At 42.6% G+C, this 17,191-nt stretch overlaps 1 protein-coding gene across 7 annotated transcripts in view; it reads left to right on the top strand.

Moving 5' to 3' along the window:
* The window catches only part of RAD51B (RAD51 paralog B), a 787,871-nt gene that overhangs the window by 630,377 nt on the left and 140,303 nt on the right, over nt 1–17,191 (top strand). For 6 of the 7 annotated variants that reach the window (XR_007727250.1, XM_050797048.1, XM_050797051.1 and 3 more), the window contains one exon: nt 6,262–6,340. Coding sequence is in view for 5 of the 7 variants with exons in the window: in XM_050797048.1 (XP_050653005.1) it covers nt 6,262–6,340 (79 nt within the window). In the remaining 2 variants the exon portion in view is untranslated. Of the gene's footprint in view, nt 1–6,261; nt 6,341–9,054; nt 9,192–17,191 lie in introns of all 7 variants that reach the window. The other variant, XR_007727251.1, reaches the window with a different exon arrangement.

Raw genomic sequence — 17,191 nt, 5'->3', positions numbered from 1 at the left:
ACAGGCCTCTGTGTTTCCACTTGTCATTGGATTGAAACCTCCACACCAGCATAGGGATGAAGTGAAGAACAGTGAGGAAGATGCCTGCCTGTCATTCTCGGAGCCCTCAGCTGAAAAGCACCACATTGGGCTCTGGAGAAGGGAACAGAGTGAGATTACAGAACATGCCCAGATCTGCTGAGTTCCACTGAGAATTCAGAGCTTGCCTCTGAAAAATAAACTGAGGGAGAAACAGGTAGCAGTATTTTAATAAGTGCAGATTTACGAGTGTAAATTGAATCTGCCTGGCCCAGAGTGTGGTACTCAATAAATGTTTGTTGCTGGATGGATTGAATGCCCTAGAGTGAGGAGCACATAGTAGAATGTCACAGTGGAAAAAGCCCAACGGCTTCCCTGTATTGTCTGTCTTCTGCCACCAGAATGTCAGTTCCATAAGATCAGGGACCTCTCTGTCTTGTTCCCTGCTCTATCCCCGGCACCTAGAACAGTGCCGAGCACAAAGAAAAGAGCCCAGTAAATATTTGTGGATTGAAAAAGTGCATGGATGGGTGGGTGGATGGTACACATAACCAAAATTGTTTCCAGATGGTAGTGGGATTGGGGATCCAGCACCTAGTACATATTTGATATACCTTAAATGTTCCTCCAAAGAATTGGTGGATAGTTGGATCAATTAATCGAAACAGAGTCTCACTATGTTGCCCAGGCTGGTCTCAAACTCCTGACCTCAAGCAGTCCTCCTGCCTCAACCTCCCAAAGTGCTGAGATTACAGGCCCGACCCCTCCAGAGAATTTTAAAATATGGGGGATCCCTTACCTTGCAAGGATAGGTAAAGAGAGGAGAAAGTGTATTTGTTCCAGTGCAGTTAAAGCTGAGCTGGTCTGATATGAAGGAAATATTCAAGAAGAAACAATTTGGCTATTTGTGGGAGATGGGATTAACCACCCACATACCACATACCTACCACATGGAGCCCCAGGCTTTCTGAGCCACATATGTCTACACTCATTCTTGCTCAGTTATATATTTCTGTGAACCCTCAGACTTCCAAAGCCAGCCTTCACACATTGCACACAGGTTTGAGTGTGATCAGAATTTTTCAGTAGGGCCCTGTTGTTTTACTAAGTAGCTAGGCCTCCCTGCAGGGTATCATGTATTGAAGAAGATAGAATGATACTTGAAAACTGCCTAAGTCAGACAATGATTAGAACTCCCCAGATTTATAGAATGGCTGAACATCTGAACCAGCACAACCTAAATTATCTGCTGGGGGTTGTCTGCTTTAGAAGAGGATAGTTTATAGTTTGAATGGCAGAAGGGTCATGGGGCATTAATTTGGATCAAAAATAGGGAGGAATCTGTATGTATCCACAAAGATACATGGCAAGCATCACTTTTTTTCCTGAAATATATTGGGCTAGAAAGCTAATTTACACTTCCCCTCACTAGTATATAATACAACAGAATCTTCAGGTTAGAAAACTCAAAAGCAATATGCATCTCATAGTATATACTAGTATATAATACTACCATATAATATACTAGTATATAATACTAGCATATAATATTACAGAATCTTCAGGTTAGAAAATTCATAGTAAAAGCAATATGCATCTTCACTCCAGTCCTCTTACCATGATGTTTGCATTGACGTGTTTGTGGTCATGGATTGCTTTGGACCTCCAGCCACCTTCTTGTTTGTCATTTTTTCTTTCGGAATTTGGGCCCCAATCCACATTGCACATTGCATCAGGCATGGTTTGCTGGGTGAGGAGGAGAGCAGGACTATCACCTCCCTTGTTCTACATACTATATCTCCATTGATGTAACCTGAGAACATGCTAGATTTTTGAGAATTACATCTCACAGCTGACTAATATTGAACTATAGTTAACCAACATTCCATTTTCTGGATGCTGAATTTCCTTTTGCCTGTTCCATAATGAATCATTGGTGCTCTGTTCTCAAGGACAAGGCCTTTCATTTAGTTCAATAAAATTGCATTCCAATCAATGTGTAGGATTTGTTCCAACATTCTAACCAAATTGAGATTTGTTTTGATATCATGATTATCTAATCTAATCTATGAACTCTTTCTCTTAATATTTCTCTAAATCTTCTGTTACCTTCCCATCAGTTCAGCATCTCATCAGTGGGTTTAGTTACATGATTCACAAGTCCAAATATCACTTCTTCAGTGAGATCTCATGATACTCTATCCAAAATTGATGCCCCCACCTCCAATCCAATATACTTCCTATATTCTTTATCTGCTCTTTTCATCCATTGCATGGATACTCATCAAACATAACATTTTTATTTATTTATTTTGTACTTCTTATCTTTCTTTAGAATGTAAGCTCTATTAGAGGAGCAGTTTTTGTAAGTTCTATTCCCTGCTGGATTTCATATTTGTTGTATGGGTGTATTTGAATACATCAGCAATATCATTCAAATCAGTAAGACCAAGCTAGAATTCAGTACAATCTACTAGAGGTTGCTGCCCCTCACCAGGTTACTACTGACCTTTTGGTCACTCATAAGTCCACTTAATGGTATTAGCACCCAGCTCAACTTATCATCACTTTATCCAGAAGGCTATCAAGAGAGTTTGTCACATTTTTTGCTGAAATCAGATATTTTGTGTTGGTGGTAGCCCTCTGATCTATCAATCTGGAAGTTCTTTTCCAAAGAAAGGAAATGGAATTCATCTGACATAACTTATCACTTCCTTTTTCTAACTGCACACAGATCATACTTTTGATGACTCATTTTAAATCCTGCTCCAGAAGGACAGTGTGTTAATCAGTGACCTGTCCAAACTCTTTGATTTCCGGCAGGGAGGTCCCTCCAGGTGTGAGATCCTTTTGGCTGGGGTTCAGGGCTTGTTCATAGACTGGCTATTAGAAGGTGGAGTTAGCACCACAGAGTTGGAAGGCTTAGGCTTAGATGCCATTCTTGTGTCGCATTGGAATATTACATTCTTTTTTTGTGGGTCTCAGCTTCTGCAGTGCATAATATAAAAATGGTATTATTTTTTAAAATATAGCATGATTCTTTATTTATTGCTATTTACACCCTTTTGGTTTCATGTCTAGTTGCTACATACAGACAACAAAGATCTGAGATTTTTTATATGTTTAGTTTATTTTTACTGCTGTTTGGATCTAAAGGATTTACATTTATCTTATCCATTTCCTTTTTTCCCACTCTTTCTGACACAGCTATAGTTTAGGCCCTTATCATCTCATCACTGAATTATTGGCATCGCCTCCTAACTGGCCCCACATCTCCCATCTCTTGCTTCTCCATCTTAGACTTTTCAATCAGGCTAATTGCCTAGAACCTGGCTACTCAAAATGTGGTCTGTGAACCACAGCATCAGCATCTCTTGGGAGCCTGTTAGAAATGTAGACTCTCTCAGGCTCCACTCAAAACGTACAGAATCAGAATGTGTAGGTCAACAGGACCCACAGGTGATGCAAACCCACATTAAAATCGAGAACCACCATCTTTTCTTCTACCATGCCATTCCCATTCTAAGGGGTATCCTTAAAATTCACATTGAACCGGGCTGGGCGCGATGGCTCACGCCTGTAATCCCAGCACTTTGGGAGGCCAAGGCAGGTGGATCACGAGGTCAGGAGATCAAGACCATCCTGGCTAACACGGTGAAACCCCATCTCCACTAAAAACACAAAAAAATCAGCTGGGTGTGGTGGTGGGCGCCTGTAGTCCCAGCTACTCGGGAGGCTGAGGCAGGAGAATGGTTTGAACCCGGGAGGCAGAGCTTGCAGTGAGCCGAGATTGTGCCACTGCACTCCAGCATAGGCAACAGAGCTAGACTCCGTCTCAAAAAAATAAAAAATAAAATAAATTCACATTGAACCATCTCCAAACTATCTCAGGCAGAAAGGGATCCCCCTTAATCTTCAAATGAGATATTTTTGACATGAAAGTATAAATGCCCACCTTTACTTTCTTCTCATTGGTTCTGAGAATGATTAACTAGTTTATCTAGATAACTTTAGAACATTTGTAAAAATTACTGCGATTCAACTGGAGACTTTCTTCTGGTAGAAGCTAACTGATATATTGTTGTTTGGTGAGTGAGGGTTAAGGGAACCATGTGTGATGGGTTAGTTGGAAATGTTCCTATTATTTATTATGAATTTATTTTGTGTTTGACACAGTGACAGGTATTTTGCATACTTAATTTAATCCTCATAACAATCCCACTTGGGAAGGTGTTTTTATCAACATTTTACATGTGAGGAAACTGAGACTTAACAAATTTAGGTTGTCCAGAGTCACAGTTTTGGTTAGAGTTCAGGCTGCACTGTAATAACAAAGATAAAAATACAGTGGTTGAGACAAGTTGCTCTGCCCTGAGAGGACTGGTGACCCCAAGTGGGAGACACTGATGCTCTCTGAAGCCACCCAGCTTCCCTCTCTCATCCTGCCTTGTCATCCCCACAGTGTTGTCCACACCCATTTGCTTGGATCTGGTTCCTGCCTTGGGAAGGGTGAAAGGGAAAGTGAAGAGCACGCAGTTTTCTTATGAAAACATAATCCAGAGGTTCTACCTGTCATTTGTACTCACATTCTGCTAGTAAAGACTTGGTCACATAGCCACACCTACTTGCAAAAGAAGCAGAGAAATGTGGAAACTTGGGGAGTTATTTAGTAAAGGGAAGAGGGGGAATGGCTACTAGAGGAAAATTGTAGGCTCTGCCATAAGCTGCTAGCCGATGAGTGGAAGAGCTAGATTCCAAGCCCATGACTAAAACCTGTGATCTTTCCATCACATTTTTCCACCACTTCTCATACTTGACAGCAAATATTTGTTGAATTGAGATAGGCCAAGGTATTATATATAAGCCTTTTGATTATTTGAAATAGTTTCTTCTTTCTCTCTTGCCTCCCTGATTACCTATACAGTTCAGGGTTCAAACTGTCCCTGTTTCTGATAATGTTTTTTTTAATTTGTAAAACAGGAAACGGATGTTAATCTTCCTTCAGTAGAAATACTGTAATAAAATAATCCACCAATTATTAGAGGTTCTGTAAACCATATGAGATGTGATAATGGGTTAACAATACTGATCTTTTAAATGACCAGATAACCATCTCCTTTAAAATAAGTGTTGTCTTAGGAAAATGCCATTGCTGAAAACATGTTTTGATATTTTGGCTGGTATATCAGTTAACTCTTGCTGTACTAATGCTTCATGACTCCACCACCAAAATCTCAAAGGCATGCAGAGATATTTAATTTGTGTATCTGTAGGTCTCCTGGGGGTCAACTCTTTAGCCTAGCCTTCCTGGCCAGCTCTGTTTCAGATATCTATTGCCCTCCTTCTGAGATAACAGACTAGCATGGACATACTTTTCTCTGACAATGGCACAAATGTTAAGAGAACAACTAGAAATACTTGAGGCTTTTTGAGGCCTCGGCTGGGAACTGGCACAACCTGTGTCATGCCACCTGGCAAGTCGTATGCCCAAACCCACAATCAAGGGCCATGGGAAATGCTGTACACCTTAAGTAAGAGAAAATGTAGTCACGTAGTAAAGGATTTGGTGAAGGACCAGAGCCAACAAAGAAACCTTCAATTGCTTTGCCTTTCACAAGTTATTCTGAATATTTGCAGTGATAGTAAATCTTTTAAAGGTACCTTTGAATTTTTTTAGTAAAACGGCTAAGTTTATAAATAAAATTAAAGAATCAAGCTAGGTTTATTTTTAGGCAGAAAGGTAGCTATTTAAGCATGTGTTATAAAATAATGAGGCTTATTTCTAGAAGAATTGATTCAAGAATATGGCTTTTGATGGCAGAATAGTTGGAATAAATGTACAGCCTTTTAAGGTGACCACTTTGAAAGGATAACACTCATTTAAATATTGGGTTATAAAAATTCTTTTTTAATAAGGCTTGTTACTTATAATCCTATGTTACCACTTTGTCTCAAAGTGGGAAGGGGATGTTATAAAATAATGAGACTTATTTCCAGAAGAATTGATTCAGGAATATGGCAATTGATGGTAGAATAGTTGGGATAAGTGTATAGCCTTTTAAGGTGACCACTTTGAAAGGGTAGCACTCATTTAAACATTGGGTTATAAAATTTTTTTTTTTTAAATAAGCCTTGTGACTTATAGTCCTATGTTACCACTTTGTCTCAAAGTGGGAAGGGGACTGAATAGAGGCCCATCCCTGATCCTTTGACTAATCCTAGAAAAATGTGCTTTATGTGCAGATTCTTATTGCCAAGTCCCCTCTGGCTCCCTTCACCTCATTTGTCTACACCATCAAGGAGGAAGGCCTGGTTCTTCAAGGTAAGATCCTTGGATTAAGCCATTTCTTTCAGCTGATTATGCTCAGTGCTGCCCATTGCTAGTGGTAATTACTGCTATGGTTCTGATAGAAGCTAGCTCTAGACAGAATCAAAAGCCAAGATGCATTGGCCAGTGATATTTACCCTAATGAGAGCAAGAGATCAGCAGTTGTGGCAAGAATTTGACAGAGAAGATTGAGGTAGGGCTGAAGGAGACCTACAGAATTTCCTAACAGAATGAGACAATCAAAACATGAGGATCAAACCAAGAAAGCTCGGAATTGCTACCACCCCATTCCTCTTTGCAGATCCTATGGCATGAAGTGGGCAATTATTCTGACACCAGCAGGGAGGTGAGGAGCCAATGCTGCACCAGAGCCCTCTTGCTTAACAAGCTGAAGAACCGTCTGGGTTGGCAGCCTCTGGGGCACAATATCATGACTCCATGAGCCCTACTTCCCTGACTCCTTCTGGTTATCCTGTTTCCTTTTCCTGTCCTGTCCTGACATCGTCTTCCTGCTGGGGACCAGACCTTTAGGACCTGCACCTTGTGACATGAGCCCGGGACTTAGAAGGAGCTGAGTTCTTGCTTAGGGTAGAGCACCCTGAGGCCATGTCCTGGAACTCACTGATCTACAATGGCGGTTCATTTCTAGATGCTAGATACGCCAGTGGTTAGGAAAGGCACCGGAATGCAGGTCTTTCCAGAAAATAATTAACATAAAGGGGTAAATTCAAGCACTGTTAGAAGAGTCAGCCCACAAGATCAGATGTCCAAAACTGCTTTGCGGATGAGGAAGGATCCACACAGAAGTGCTCAGGATACACATCTGTCCCCCGCTGTTGGGCAGGAGACCCCACCCACAGAGATGCTTAAGTGAATATCTGGCCTCACCCCAGAGGAGCATATTGTCACTGCTGTCCATGGGAGAAGGCCTGCCCTGAAGGATTTATAAGTTAAGTATTTTTCCCAGGTTTGTGAAACAGGGCAGTCCCTGTAATTTCCCCATGGAGATACATTGCATTACAAAGACCTAGCAAGGATTATGTGGGGCAGGCTGGGGAGTTCATGCTTCTAACTAAGGAACAGGCTGCAGCCTTCCCTTTCCTTCCCCTTCTAAAATGTCTGCTTCTTAATGGACTCACAAAGCAGCATGTTTGTTTGGTGCAGCTGAGCTCCACAGCGGGGACTCTCAGGTCCACGAAATTTGGGGTGAGAACTACAACCTTTGGCTCTTAGCCTTTGACTTATGCTATCCAAGTTCCTTGGTAAATATTTTTTTTTACAATTGCAAATAGTGTTTTCTGACAAAAGAGCAGAGATTTTAAGACCAGATTAAGCAAAGCAAACAGCAGGCCTCTTTGTTACATACTCTCTAAGGGTGTATAACTAATAAGCAATCAGAAAGCTGGACTTTTATTTACCCAGTACACAGGGTGGCATTCAGCTCTTCATTTTTAGAGGCTTTCTTAAAAGATTAGAAGTATAGTAAGTAGCAAATTTAGATGAAGATTTCAAGAAATTCTATGGAAGACTACAAGATAATTTCAGGAGGAAAAGAGTTTGTTCTGCTCAGATGACCTGTATGAAGAGCCTTGATGTGATACATGCACCCTGATCACTAGGCATTTTGTTAAATAGCATTTCTAAGCCTGGTCAAATTTGGATAACTTTTGGGATAATATTTGTGAGAACAAGAGTCACTGAGTTGCCTCTCTAATGCTCATTGCTAAGATCATGATTTTAAGAGGGAAGAGAAAGTTATTTAGACAAAGTAGAGCCTGGAAATACAATGAATTGGTAGAGGTTAAAAAAAAAACTGCAAGGAATGACTTTTCCAAAAAGTTGGAAAACAGGGGAGAAAGTGGATCACTAAAGGAGGCTGACCTGGAGCTGTGTCTAGGAAAGATAAAAATTCAGGAAAATGTCTTATGATTCAAGAACAACAACCAATAAGTAAAATGCTTGGTTGGGAGACCTTAGAACCTCACCTGGGTGCTTTCTAAGTTGTTTTCTCTCTCCCACTCCCCCAAGCTACACATCCCTCTCTGAGGTTTCCCAGAAGCAGTGGAACACCTCTGCTTTTACCAGCAATGCCCCTGAAAACAAACCTCTTGACACGCCCCGCCTTCTTGCTGTGTGCTCCCAAAGACTTTGGGAAAACAAAAAATGCGGGTCCCCAGAAAATGCAGGTCCCTCCTTTATTAGAAAGAACCTTTGGATTTTGCTTTCAGCTTTGTTATGATCTTGAGAAAATATCTGGGCCTTGATTTTGTCAGCTGGAAAATGAAAACATTAACCTTGATTCAAGGCTTTGAAAACTGTCGCAACCCATTGGTGGGTCATGAAGTGAAACTGATGAATCACAACCGGCATTTGAAAACCGAGAGAGAGAGAAGACAGAAGAAAGAGAGAAGAAAAAATACCAGATTATATCACACATATTGTATCATTTCATAAAATATTTCTTGTGTGAGTGTGTGTTTGTGAATGTGCGCACACTATGGGTTTCTGTGGGGGCCGCAGCATAAAACGTTTTTCTTACGTGGATTGTTGTAACCAGCCTGCAGCATCTCCAACAGCCTTGTCATATCAGCTTTGTCCGATCCTCCTAGGCAAGGATGTACTCATCATTCCCTTAGCTCAGCCCAGTTGTACCCTTGAGATCGCCACATACTGCATCATCAAAGCTAATTTTTCCCCCTTCTTACCAGATGACTGAACTAAAAGACACCTGCACGATTCCCCAGGTTTAAAGCAAAGAAACCCTTGGTCCCTGGGTGGAAAACTTGGAAAGTTACCATCAGTCAAGGCCAAGTAGCTTTCCTTCCATGAGGAGTTGCACCGGCAGGTGAGCCCCGAGTTGGTGTGGAGGTTGGCACCTGGAGCTCTGGGTGGGATATGCAGCCTATGTCCAGGGACTTAGAGACAGACAGGGCAACTCCTGTGCTGCCAACTAGAAGGGAGACCGCCAGCCACTGTGGCTGACATTCGGTCTTCAATAGAGCCGCCTGGATGGTGGAAACAAGCCCACCACACTGGCTACCTGTAGGGGTAGGGAATGATCCCTCGGTGCCTTTTATCCCTTAGCAGGCCCCAAGATGCCTACTGGCCTGCTAGCCAGGAGATTTTATAATACCTGAAGAACTCCTGAGTGCCAAGCAGAGGGAGGGAATAAAAGGTGAGGGCAGAATTCGATTTACCAGCTCCACAGGCCATTTCCCTCACCGGTTCTCAAGGATTAGGATGCTGAGACCAGTCAGCAACTGGGGGCCTTCTACCCTTTCCTCCCCTTTGTTCACTGGGATGGGAAGGACAATAAAGCGGCAGGCTGGAGAGACTGAGGGGCTGGTTAGAGATTTCTCAGGCCGCTTTTTGAAACACTTGAAGGAGCCGGTCCATGCTATTGTTGTAGTAAAATAGAAAGCGGAACTATTCTCTTTTTGCAAAAAGAAGAAGAAGAAGAAAAAGAAAGAAAGAAAAAGTAAATGAAAGAACCCCCCTCCTCCCAGCATCTTCAGGAGGCCTCAACTCAGGCCATTAACATGGTAATACCATCCTGTTTGCATCTTCTTTGTCTGTCCAGCGTTTGTCTGGGATCCTGGCCTCTGGATGCTGGGCCCTGGATACTGGAAATACTTAGGCCCCAAAGGAAAGGGAGCTCACAGCCACCAGTTTCCTGAGGGTTTGGACTCTGAGAGGGGGCTAGATCCCAGGCAGAGAGTTGAGCCTCTCTGTGCAATGAAGTGGGAAAGGCAGAGGTAGGAGGGGATCTCATGAATCCATTTTTCCTTTGGTCCCCAGAGTTCACCATGCAAGTCTCAGTGCCTGCCAAGTGAAAAAGCTTAGCGGTTTGGCTAGCTTCTTAGAGTGATGCTCAGGTGTGCTGGGGCCTAGTGGACGGGGAAGAGCAGGAGTTGGTTCTGGGAATCAGCTTTAATGGTGTGTGCCCACAGACGCACCTGGCAGCAGAAAGGAAAGGGAGTTTACAGTGAACTCCAGGCTGACGCACGTCTCCTCTGGTCATGTCCTTTGTTCCCCTGGCAAGCCTCAAATGTTGTGCCACCCAGAACACAGCTGGGACTCAAGGCCAGGAATAAAGATTCTGTCATTGAAAGCAGCTGGGCTGTGTCGCTGGCACTGCAGGAGGCCTAGAGGAAAACCCAGGTCCCAGCTCTCTGGGAGCCCTCCTAGTTTTCAGGGGCTCATAGGCACAAACACCTGCAGACTTGGGGAAACAGAACCTAAGGAATGGGAGGCCCAGGGGAATGAAGGGTTGATGTAGCACAGCCTCCCCTTTACTCCTTTCCACAGGGATCTGGGGAGGATTTGTAAAAGAAAAGCCAGGTTGTTTGGAACAGGACAGAAGATAGTGGCTTAGTTCCCCAGTAAGACAGAAGCGTGTTTTTTATACCATTTTTGCAAAATCAAAGTCAGGTATGACAGGTTGAATTTGGATCCTGACGCTGTTGTCTATCCGTGTAGGTTTAAATGAGCAGCATAAACCGTGGAGTGGGAGCTGGGGAGACCAGGGCACCGTGAGACAGGTCCAGAGAAAGTACTGGAAATGAAATTAGTTTCCCATATCTCCAACCACTTGGCATAGGGTGGCAGAAGAAAACAGAAAACAAAACAGTGATCCTTTTTAGAGCTGAAAAGCTATGTGCCTCATCTTTCTTGATTTGCTTTTGCAATCAAGAACGGTTTGATCACCTTTTGAAACGTATCAGGAAAGGCATTAATCTCTTCTGTTTGTTCCCTTGTCACAAACTTGCGTTAAGTTTTCCCACCCTGTTTTTTCAGTCACTGAGCCAACTGGATGATTTATTGAAAAAAATTTCCCCCCAAATACCACCCCCTGAGTTCATCCGATTTCAGTGTGAATCAGTAACCTATCAAAATGTTTTATGCTGCTGGACTCAAAGTGACCCAGAAGATTCTCAATTTATTTCCATCCAGGTACAGAGGTGTCTGCATGGTAAATACCACCTCTGCACCTGGCACAGCCTGGCATTCTTGTGGGAGCCTGGGCAAAGAGCCCTGGAACTCAATGGAGCAAAGAGAGTGAACTCCTCTCCCAGAGGTCATGGAGAAGAAGGCAGAGCAGACCGGCCACATTGTCCCCAGTCTGCCCGGTGCCACTGCAGCCTCAGAAAGTTTGTCTAGGCCAAGGCGCTGATCTTTGCTGCTTCTGCCTGCCTCTTAGTGTGGGGCCTCCCCGGGAGATGAGAAAGGAGAGGAAGGACTCCTATCTGCTCAGTTCTCTTCTCCCCTGTCCACATTCACTTTACACCCCCTCCCTCCGTGACATCTTCTCATACAGGCTCTCTGCTTTGTTTACTTTTTTTTTTCTGGCAGTTAGCCTTGAAGAGAGATTTTACAATATTTGGAAATATTTTATAATATATGAAAAAGTATTTTAAATACAGAACAGCACAGAAAATCATAAAAGAAAACAGGTGAATCTAACACCCCAAATAAACAAATACTAAAATTTTGTCCCATTTGTTTCAGATTTTTTTTTTTTTAATTACAGGAATGAAACTTGACAAACTTTAGGACTCCTTTGTACCTATTCCTGGTCCATTCCCTCCTCATCCCACATTCCTCCACAAAAGTGAAAACTCTCCGGAGTTCGGTCTACATCTTTCCTCTCCATCCTTAAAAATGTTTCTACATATGTGTGAATCCACACATAGTATAACGACTGATTTTGAGTGCATTCTGAAATTTGCATAAATGGCTTATTGTACAGGATTTCACAACTTGCTTTTGTTGCTTAACATTGTTTTTGTAATATAGCCACGTGATACACAGGTCACATGATACACAGGCCACGTGATACACAGGTCCTGCTCTTTCACCTTAGATATCCACATCTATTCAGTGTGTGAATATACCACATGTTACCCACTCCCCTACTTATGGAAATTTTGATTATTCTTAACAGTTTTATTACGTGTTTCTTGATATTTAGGTATGAGGGTTTCACTAGGTATATATAAAAAACGAAATGGCTGGTCAGAGTGTCTGCACATTTTCATTTTTACTGTATTTTCCCAAATTGCTCTCCAAAGACTTTTACCAGTGTACACTCGTTCTGGAGATAGTGGACCAATTTCTCTGCAGCCTCGTATAATCATAAGTTTGTTGTCATCTTTCCACAGGCAGTCTTCTCATGCCTTCTTTAGGGATGTGCTGCACTCTAGCCTGAGTGACAGAGCAAAACCCCATCTCTCTCTCTTAAAAAAAGTCTTCATTTCCCTAAAGTTAACTATGGAATACTTCCCAGAAAGCGAGCTTTTAATCTCATCCATCACCCTGATTCTCACTTGAGGGAACTGAGTTCCAGAAAGGTAAAGTAATGTTCACTGCCTCAAAACTGGGTTTGTAGCCCTTTCTAAGCCCTCAGCCTGGGCTCCTAAGATTTTAGAAAATCGGAAGTGGGTTTGGGCTCTCTCATCTTCCATCATGGCAGCCCCTGTGGCAACTTACCTCTCAGGCTTGATGAGCCTCTGTTGAGATACTTTCAGGCCTGTCCTGAAATTTGAATCTGGAAATTCTAAGCTAAAATGGATTGGTCATACTGATATAATAATCCTTCAACAAAGTCCCTGAGTGCAGTTCAATTATAAGTTTGGCCAGGTGTAACTATAACCTAAACTAACAGTGGTATACATGATAGAGATGTACTACTTCCTCATGTCGTGCTGAGGAGGAATGCAGTCCAGAGCTGGCATGGCAGCTCAGCTCTACATGTCTATCCAAGAGTCCAGACCATTGGCTTTTTGCTCTGTCACACCTAGGATGTTGCCATTACCATGGTCAAGAATGGTTCAGCATCATGCCCTCCATCCCAGTAGCAGGATGTGCATGAGATAGAGAATGATGGTGGGAGGGAAAGCATCCCCCTTCCCTTGGGACATTAACCAGAAGTTATACACATTATTTCTGTTTATATGATGTTGGCCAGTCTGTAAATATATGATCAGAAAGGCTAAAAATGTAGCCATTAATCTGGGTGGCCATATACCCAGCTAAATTTTGGGAGTTCTGTTATCATGAGAAAAGAAAAGAAAATGAATATTCGGTGACACAGCCCTTTCTGAGGAGCCCAGTTGCAGAGATTAGGTGCACTAGTACAGACTTAAGGGCTGGGCTTGTTGCATAATAGAGTTATACTCTTAAAATGCAGCATAAATATTGTATGTATTAAAAAGTGCCATCCGGACCTGCTTTGGTTCCAGACTCTAAAGTAGAAGAGAAAGGGTATCACTTCACCAAGGGTCAGCACCCAAAAATCTTGTTCTGCCCACCTAAAACAGAACCTCCAGGAAGGAATTTTGGTATGTGTTTTGCTTTTATGCAGTATGCAAGAAAGAAACTTCAGTGAGAGCTACTATTGCTTATAGCACAAGGCAGGGCATGAACTTGGATCCAAACTCATAGACCAAACACTTTTTTTTTCCAAAATGTTTTTTCCTGTCTCTACTTTTTAAAAAAATATGAAACAAAATGTTAGTTGGAATAACATTATAGAGAAAAACTTTATTCCAAGGCCTGGACTGTAGTTAGACTGGATTTACATTCCTCTTTTAGAACCTGGAAGCCACTTGGCTATCTTTGCAGAGTTAACAATTTGCATTTACAAAAATGGCCAGGTAAGAGTACCAAAATATGTTAAATCAATTCAGGTTGTTGATTTTCTTTGAAAGTCTCTTCCAAAGAACTTCATGTTCTTTCTGGAATATGATTTAAGCTGCATTTCAGTGAGTTCAGTTCAGCAAATATTTGTTGAGCATCTATTGTTCACAAAGCATGGTGCTCGGGGTCAAGGGATATAAGGCTGAAAAAAAAAGGTCCCTTCCTTTTAGTAGCCCAGAATCTAGTTAGGAGAGATGTAGTTAAATAAGTTTAATCAAAAGCAAACTGTGATACCTATTACCAAGGTTCAAACAGTGGAATATAGAAGGATAAAGGAGGTAGACTCATTCCAACTGGGATGACTGAGGAAGGTTCCTGAGAGTACGTGGGACTGGGACTGGACTTCAGCTTGTGAATGCTGACAAAAACCACATTACATTGTCTCTTGACAGAAGCCAATTTCCTTTGCTATTTGAGGATAGATTCAGGGACACTGGGGAATGCTGATTAGTTCCATCACTAATGCTGATTAGTGGTGAATGTTGAATCATGCTGACTAATGTGTTCTAAATGGATTGACTCAACAATAAAGGGAACGTTGAGAGTCAAGAGTTCAGATCCTGAATTTCACCGATGAAGTGTAAATCACTTCGCCACTTAGTACTTAATTTTTTTGTCAATTAAAATGTGCTCGTGGGTGAGAATCCAATAAGTCATCTTGACCCATGAGGGCTTCAGAAACTTCAAGGATAACAGACAGCTTAACAGTGACTACCAGGACAGGCTTATGCAACCTTGGGTTATTCATAGTGCACACAGAGTCAGAACACCCATCACATGCCCCTCGCCAGCCATGCGAAACTTCTGTTTCCTCACACATGCCATGAGAACTGACAAACAGTGCACTGAACTCACAAAACCCAACAAATAGAGGAGCTTTTGAAAAATCTTCCTATCTACCTACTGGGGTGTCTGTGTCTTTCTACAACAAATGTCGCCACAGAACTAAGGGCTTGCATTGCAGACACAGCTCTTTCTCTCTTTTGACATCTCCCCAGCTAGACTGCTTGAGAACCTGGCCTTCCATGTCCAGATGTTTACTGAATTCTGAAGGCCCCCCAAAGAGCCCAAGTTCTTTTGTTGCTCTCCAAATCATTTCCCACAGAGACTGACCAATGTCCTGAAGGAGCCCTTCAATAGGGAGGATAAATGAAGGCAGATGAAGACATGACCCCCTGAGGCTAACCCACATCCACTCGAACAAAGGGTCTGAGGCACAACCTTGTAAGGAGTGTTTTGGTCAGCAGCGTCCCTATGCGAGGCCAAGTCTCCCCTACAGGGCTGCTTTCAATGGCTACCATCATAGTGGAAGTATTGGGCATTTGTTAAGGGCTGTGGTGTGCTAGGTATAGCACAAAACATCTAAATCATGCTCCCCTGCCTTTGTGAGGGCTTCCTGGCTACAGACGGCAGCTGGCTTTCTCAGGGGAAACTTGGGGGTCATAGAGAAAGCTGAAGAGGGGTGCTTGCTTCTGTGGATGACCTCTTCCCGCCCAGCGCAGTGACACTCCCCTTTAGTCTATAGCTATCCTTAGTCAAGCCAGGGCTGCAGGACCCTAACCCACCCTTCTGCTGTGTTTCTGGGTCTCTGGTTTGCGAGGCCAGTGGCTCTGTGGGTGATAGGTATGGAAGAGGACCGCTGTTGGAGGAAAGTTCCAATTAGGTTGCTGGTGAGAAGTTAGTGCATTTCGTAACATTTTTTTTTTTTTTTTTTCAAACTTACTTTCTCTCTCTCTCTTTTTTTTTTTTTTTTTCCTTTAGGCCAACAGAGGCCATAGGGATACTGTGACCTTTGTCTAGAGTTGATGGGGGTGTGATTTGTGAAATAAAACAGGACCGTACTGCTTGGAAGAAGGAAACGGAAGCTGACATAATGGGGATTAATTAGTTGATTGCTGTTGAGATGGTAACAGATTTGCTCCTAAACCATTGAGCTAGCGATTTCAGACCTAGCAGGGAAGGTGAAGATGAAGAAGCCTTTGTTCAGGTCTCTAGATGTGTAGGGCTGAGGGCTTTGCCGCCATGGGATGTCAACAGCCATAATAATAATTTGCACTTATATAGCACCTTTCAACCAGGCACCTCAAAGCGGTTTAACCACATTAATTAATTAAAGCCCACAATCCCCCTGGGGAGAGGAGGAGGATGACTAACAAGATTTGTAATTACAGGAGCGAACATTTCCGAATAAAGTATTGTCTACCAAATAAAAAGAGTAGGTGTAAAGGAATTGGGGTCTCCAAATGGTAACCAATTCAGAAATGAAATCATGGAATGATGTGGGAGGTTGGGGGCGGGCATGGGCACGGGGGTCGACTCTGTGTCAGAGGGAGGTCGATGGGCTCAGAATTCACTGACAGGTTCAGATCCAGCCGAGAAGTGGAGCATGTATGGTATTAGTGGCATTTGAAGGTCATTAGTGGCATAACTATTGTAGTGTAAATTCAAGTTTCATTGGTATATTGTGTATAGCCCTGCAGAACAAAGAGTGAGACTCATGCAGTATTTAATAAAGGATGAAATGATTTCTTTAGATTTAAAGCCCAAAGCTGGGCCAGTCAATTAGCAAATAAATCAATTGGTGACCCGTAGGATAATTTAGTCGTTTCCAGTAGAACACCCAGCCTACACGTTCCTACTGCCATGAGGCTCTGATTGAAGCATCAGGCTGGGTTCAGGGCAAGTCTGGGGTCTTTAGCCCCTTCAAAGCCAGGCATTAAATCTTTCCAGCCTTTGGCCTTGCTTACCCAGGTTGTTATTGACCTCAAGCTATCCTCTGTAGAATCATGTTGTACCTGCTCCTCCATCAGATATTTTTAGTGCATTGAGGGCTAGAATCAAGTCTCCTCCTATTTCATGTCTCCTATGAGTGCCCAGCAGAGTGCTGTGCACCAAGTAGGTACAGATTGATGAAGAATGATGAAGAATGACTGAGTCCTTTAAGCATTCAGGATTTGTTGAGCGCATACCAAGTATTCAGGTGAAGCTTGAAAACAAAGCTCAATGTGTGCCTGCCCTCCAAAAATGTACTCCAAGGAATGGGAAAAGATTTACAAACTATTAACTATAATATAAAGCAGAATCACATCCAAGCCCGGGGCAGCAAGGGCAATGGGAAGAGCATCTTATTCAGCTGGAGTGAATCAG

This window comes from Macaca thibetana, chromosome 7 (assembly GCF_024542745.1).
Source record: "Macaca thibetana thibetana isolate TM-01 chromosome 7, ASM2454274v1, whole genome shotgun sequence".
Lineage (NCBI taxonomy): Eukaryota > Metazoa > Chordata > Mammalia > Primates > Cercopithecidae > Macaca > Macaca thibetana.
The sequence above is the reverse complement of the archived record's forward strand: the minus strand, read 5'-3'. Positions and strand labels throughout refer to the sequence as shown.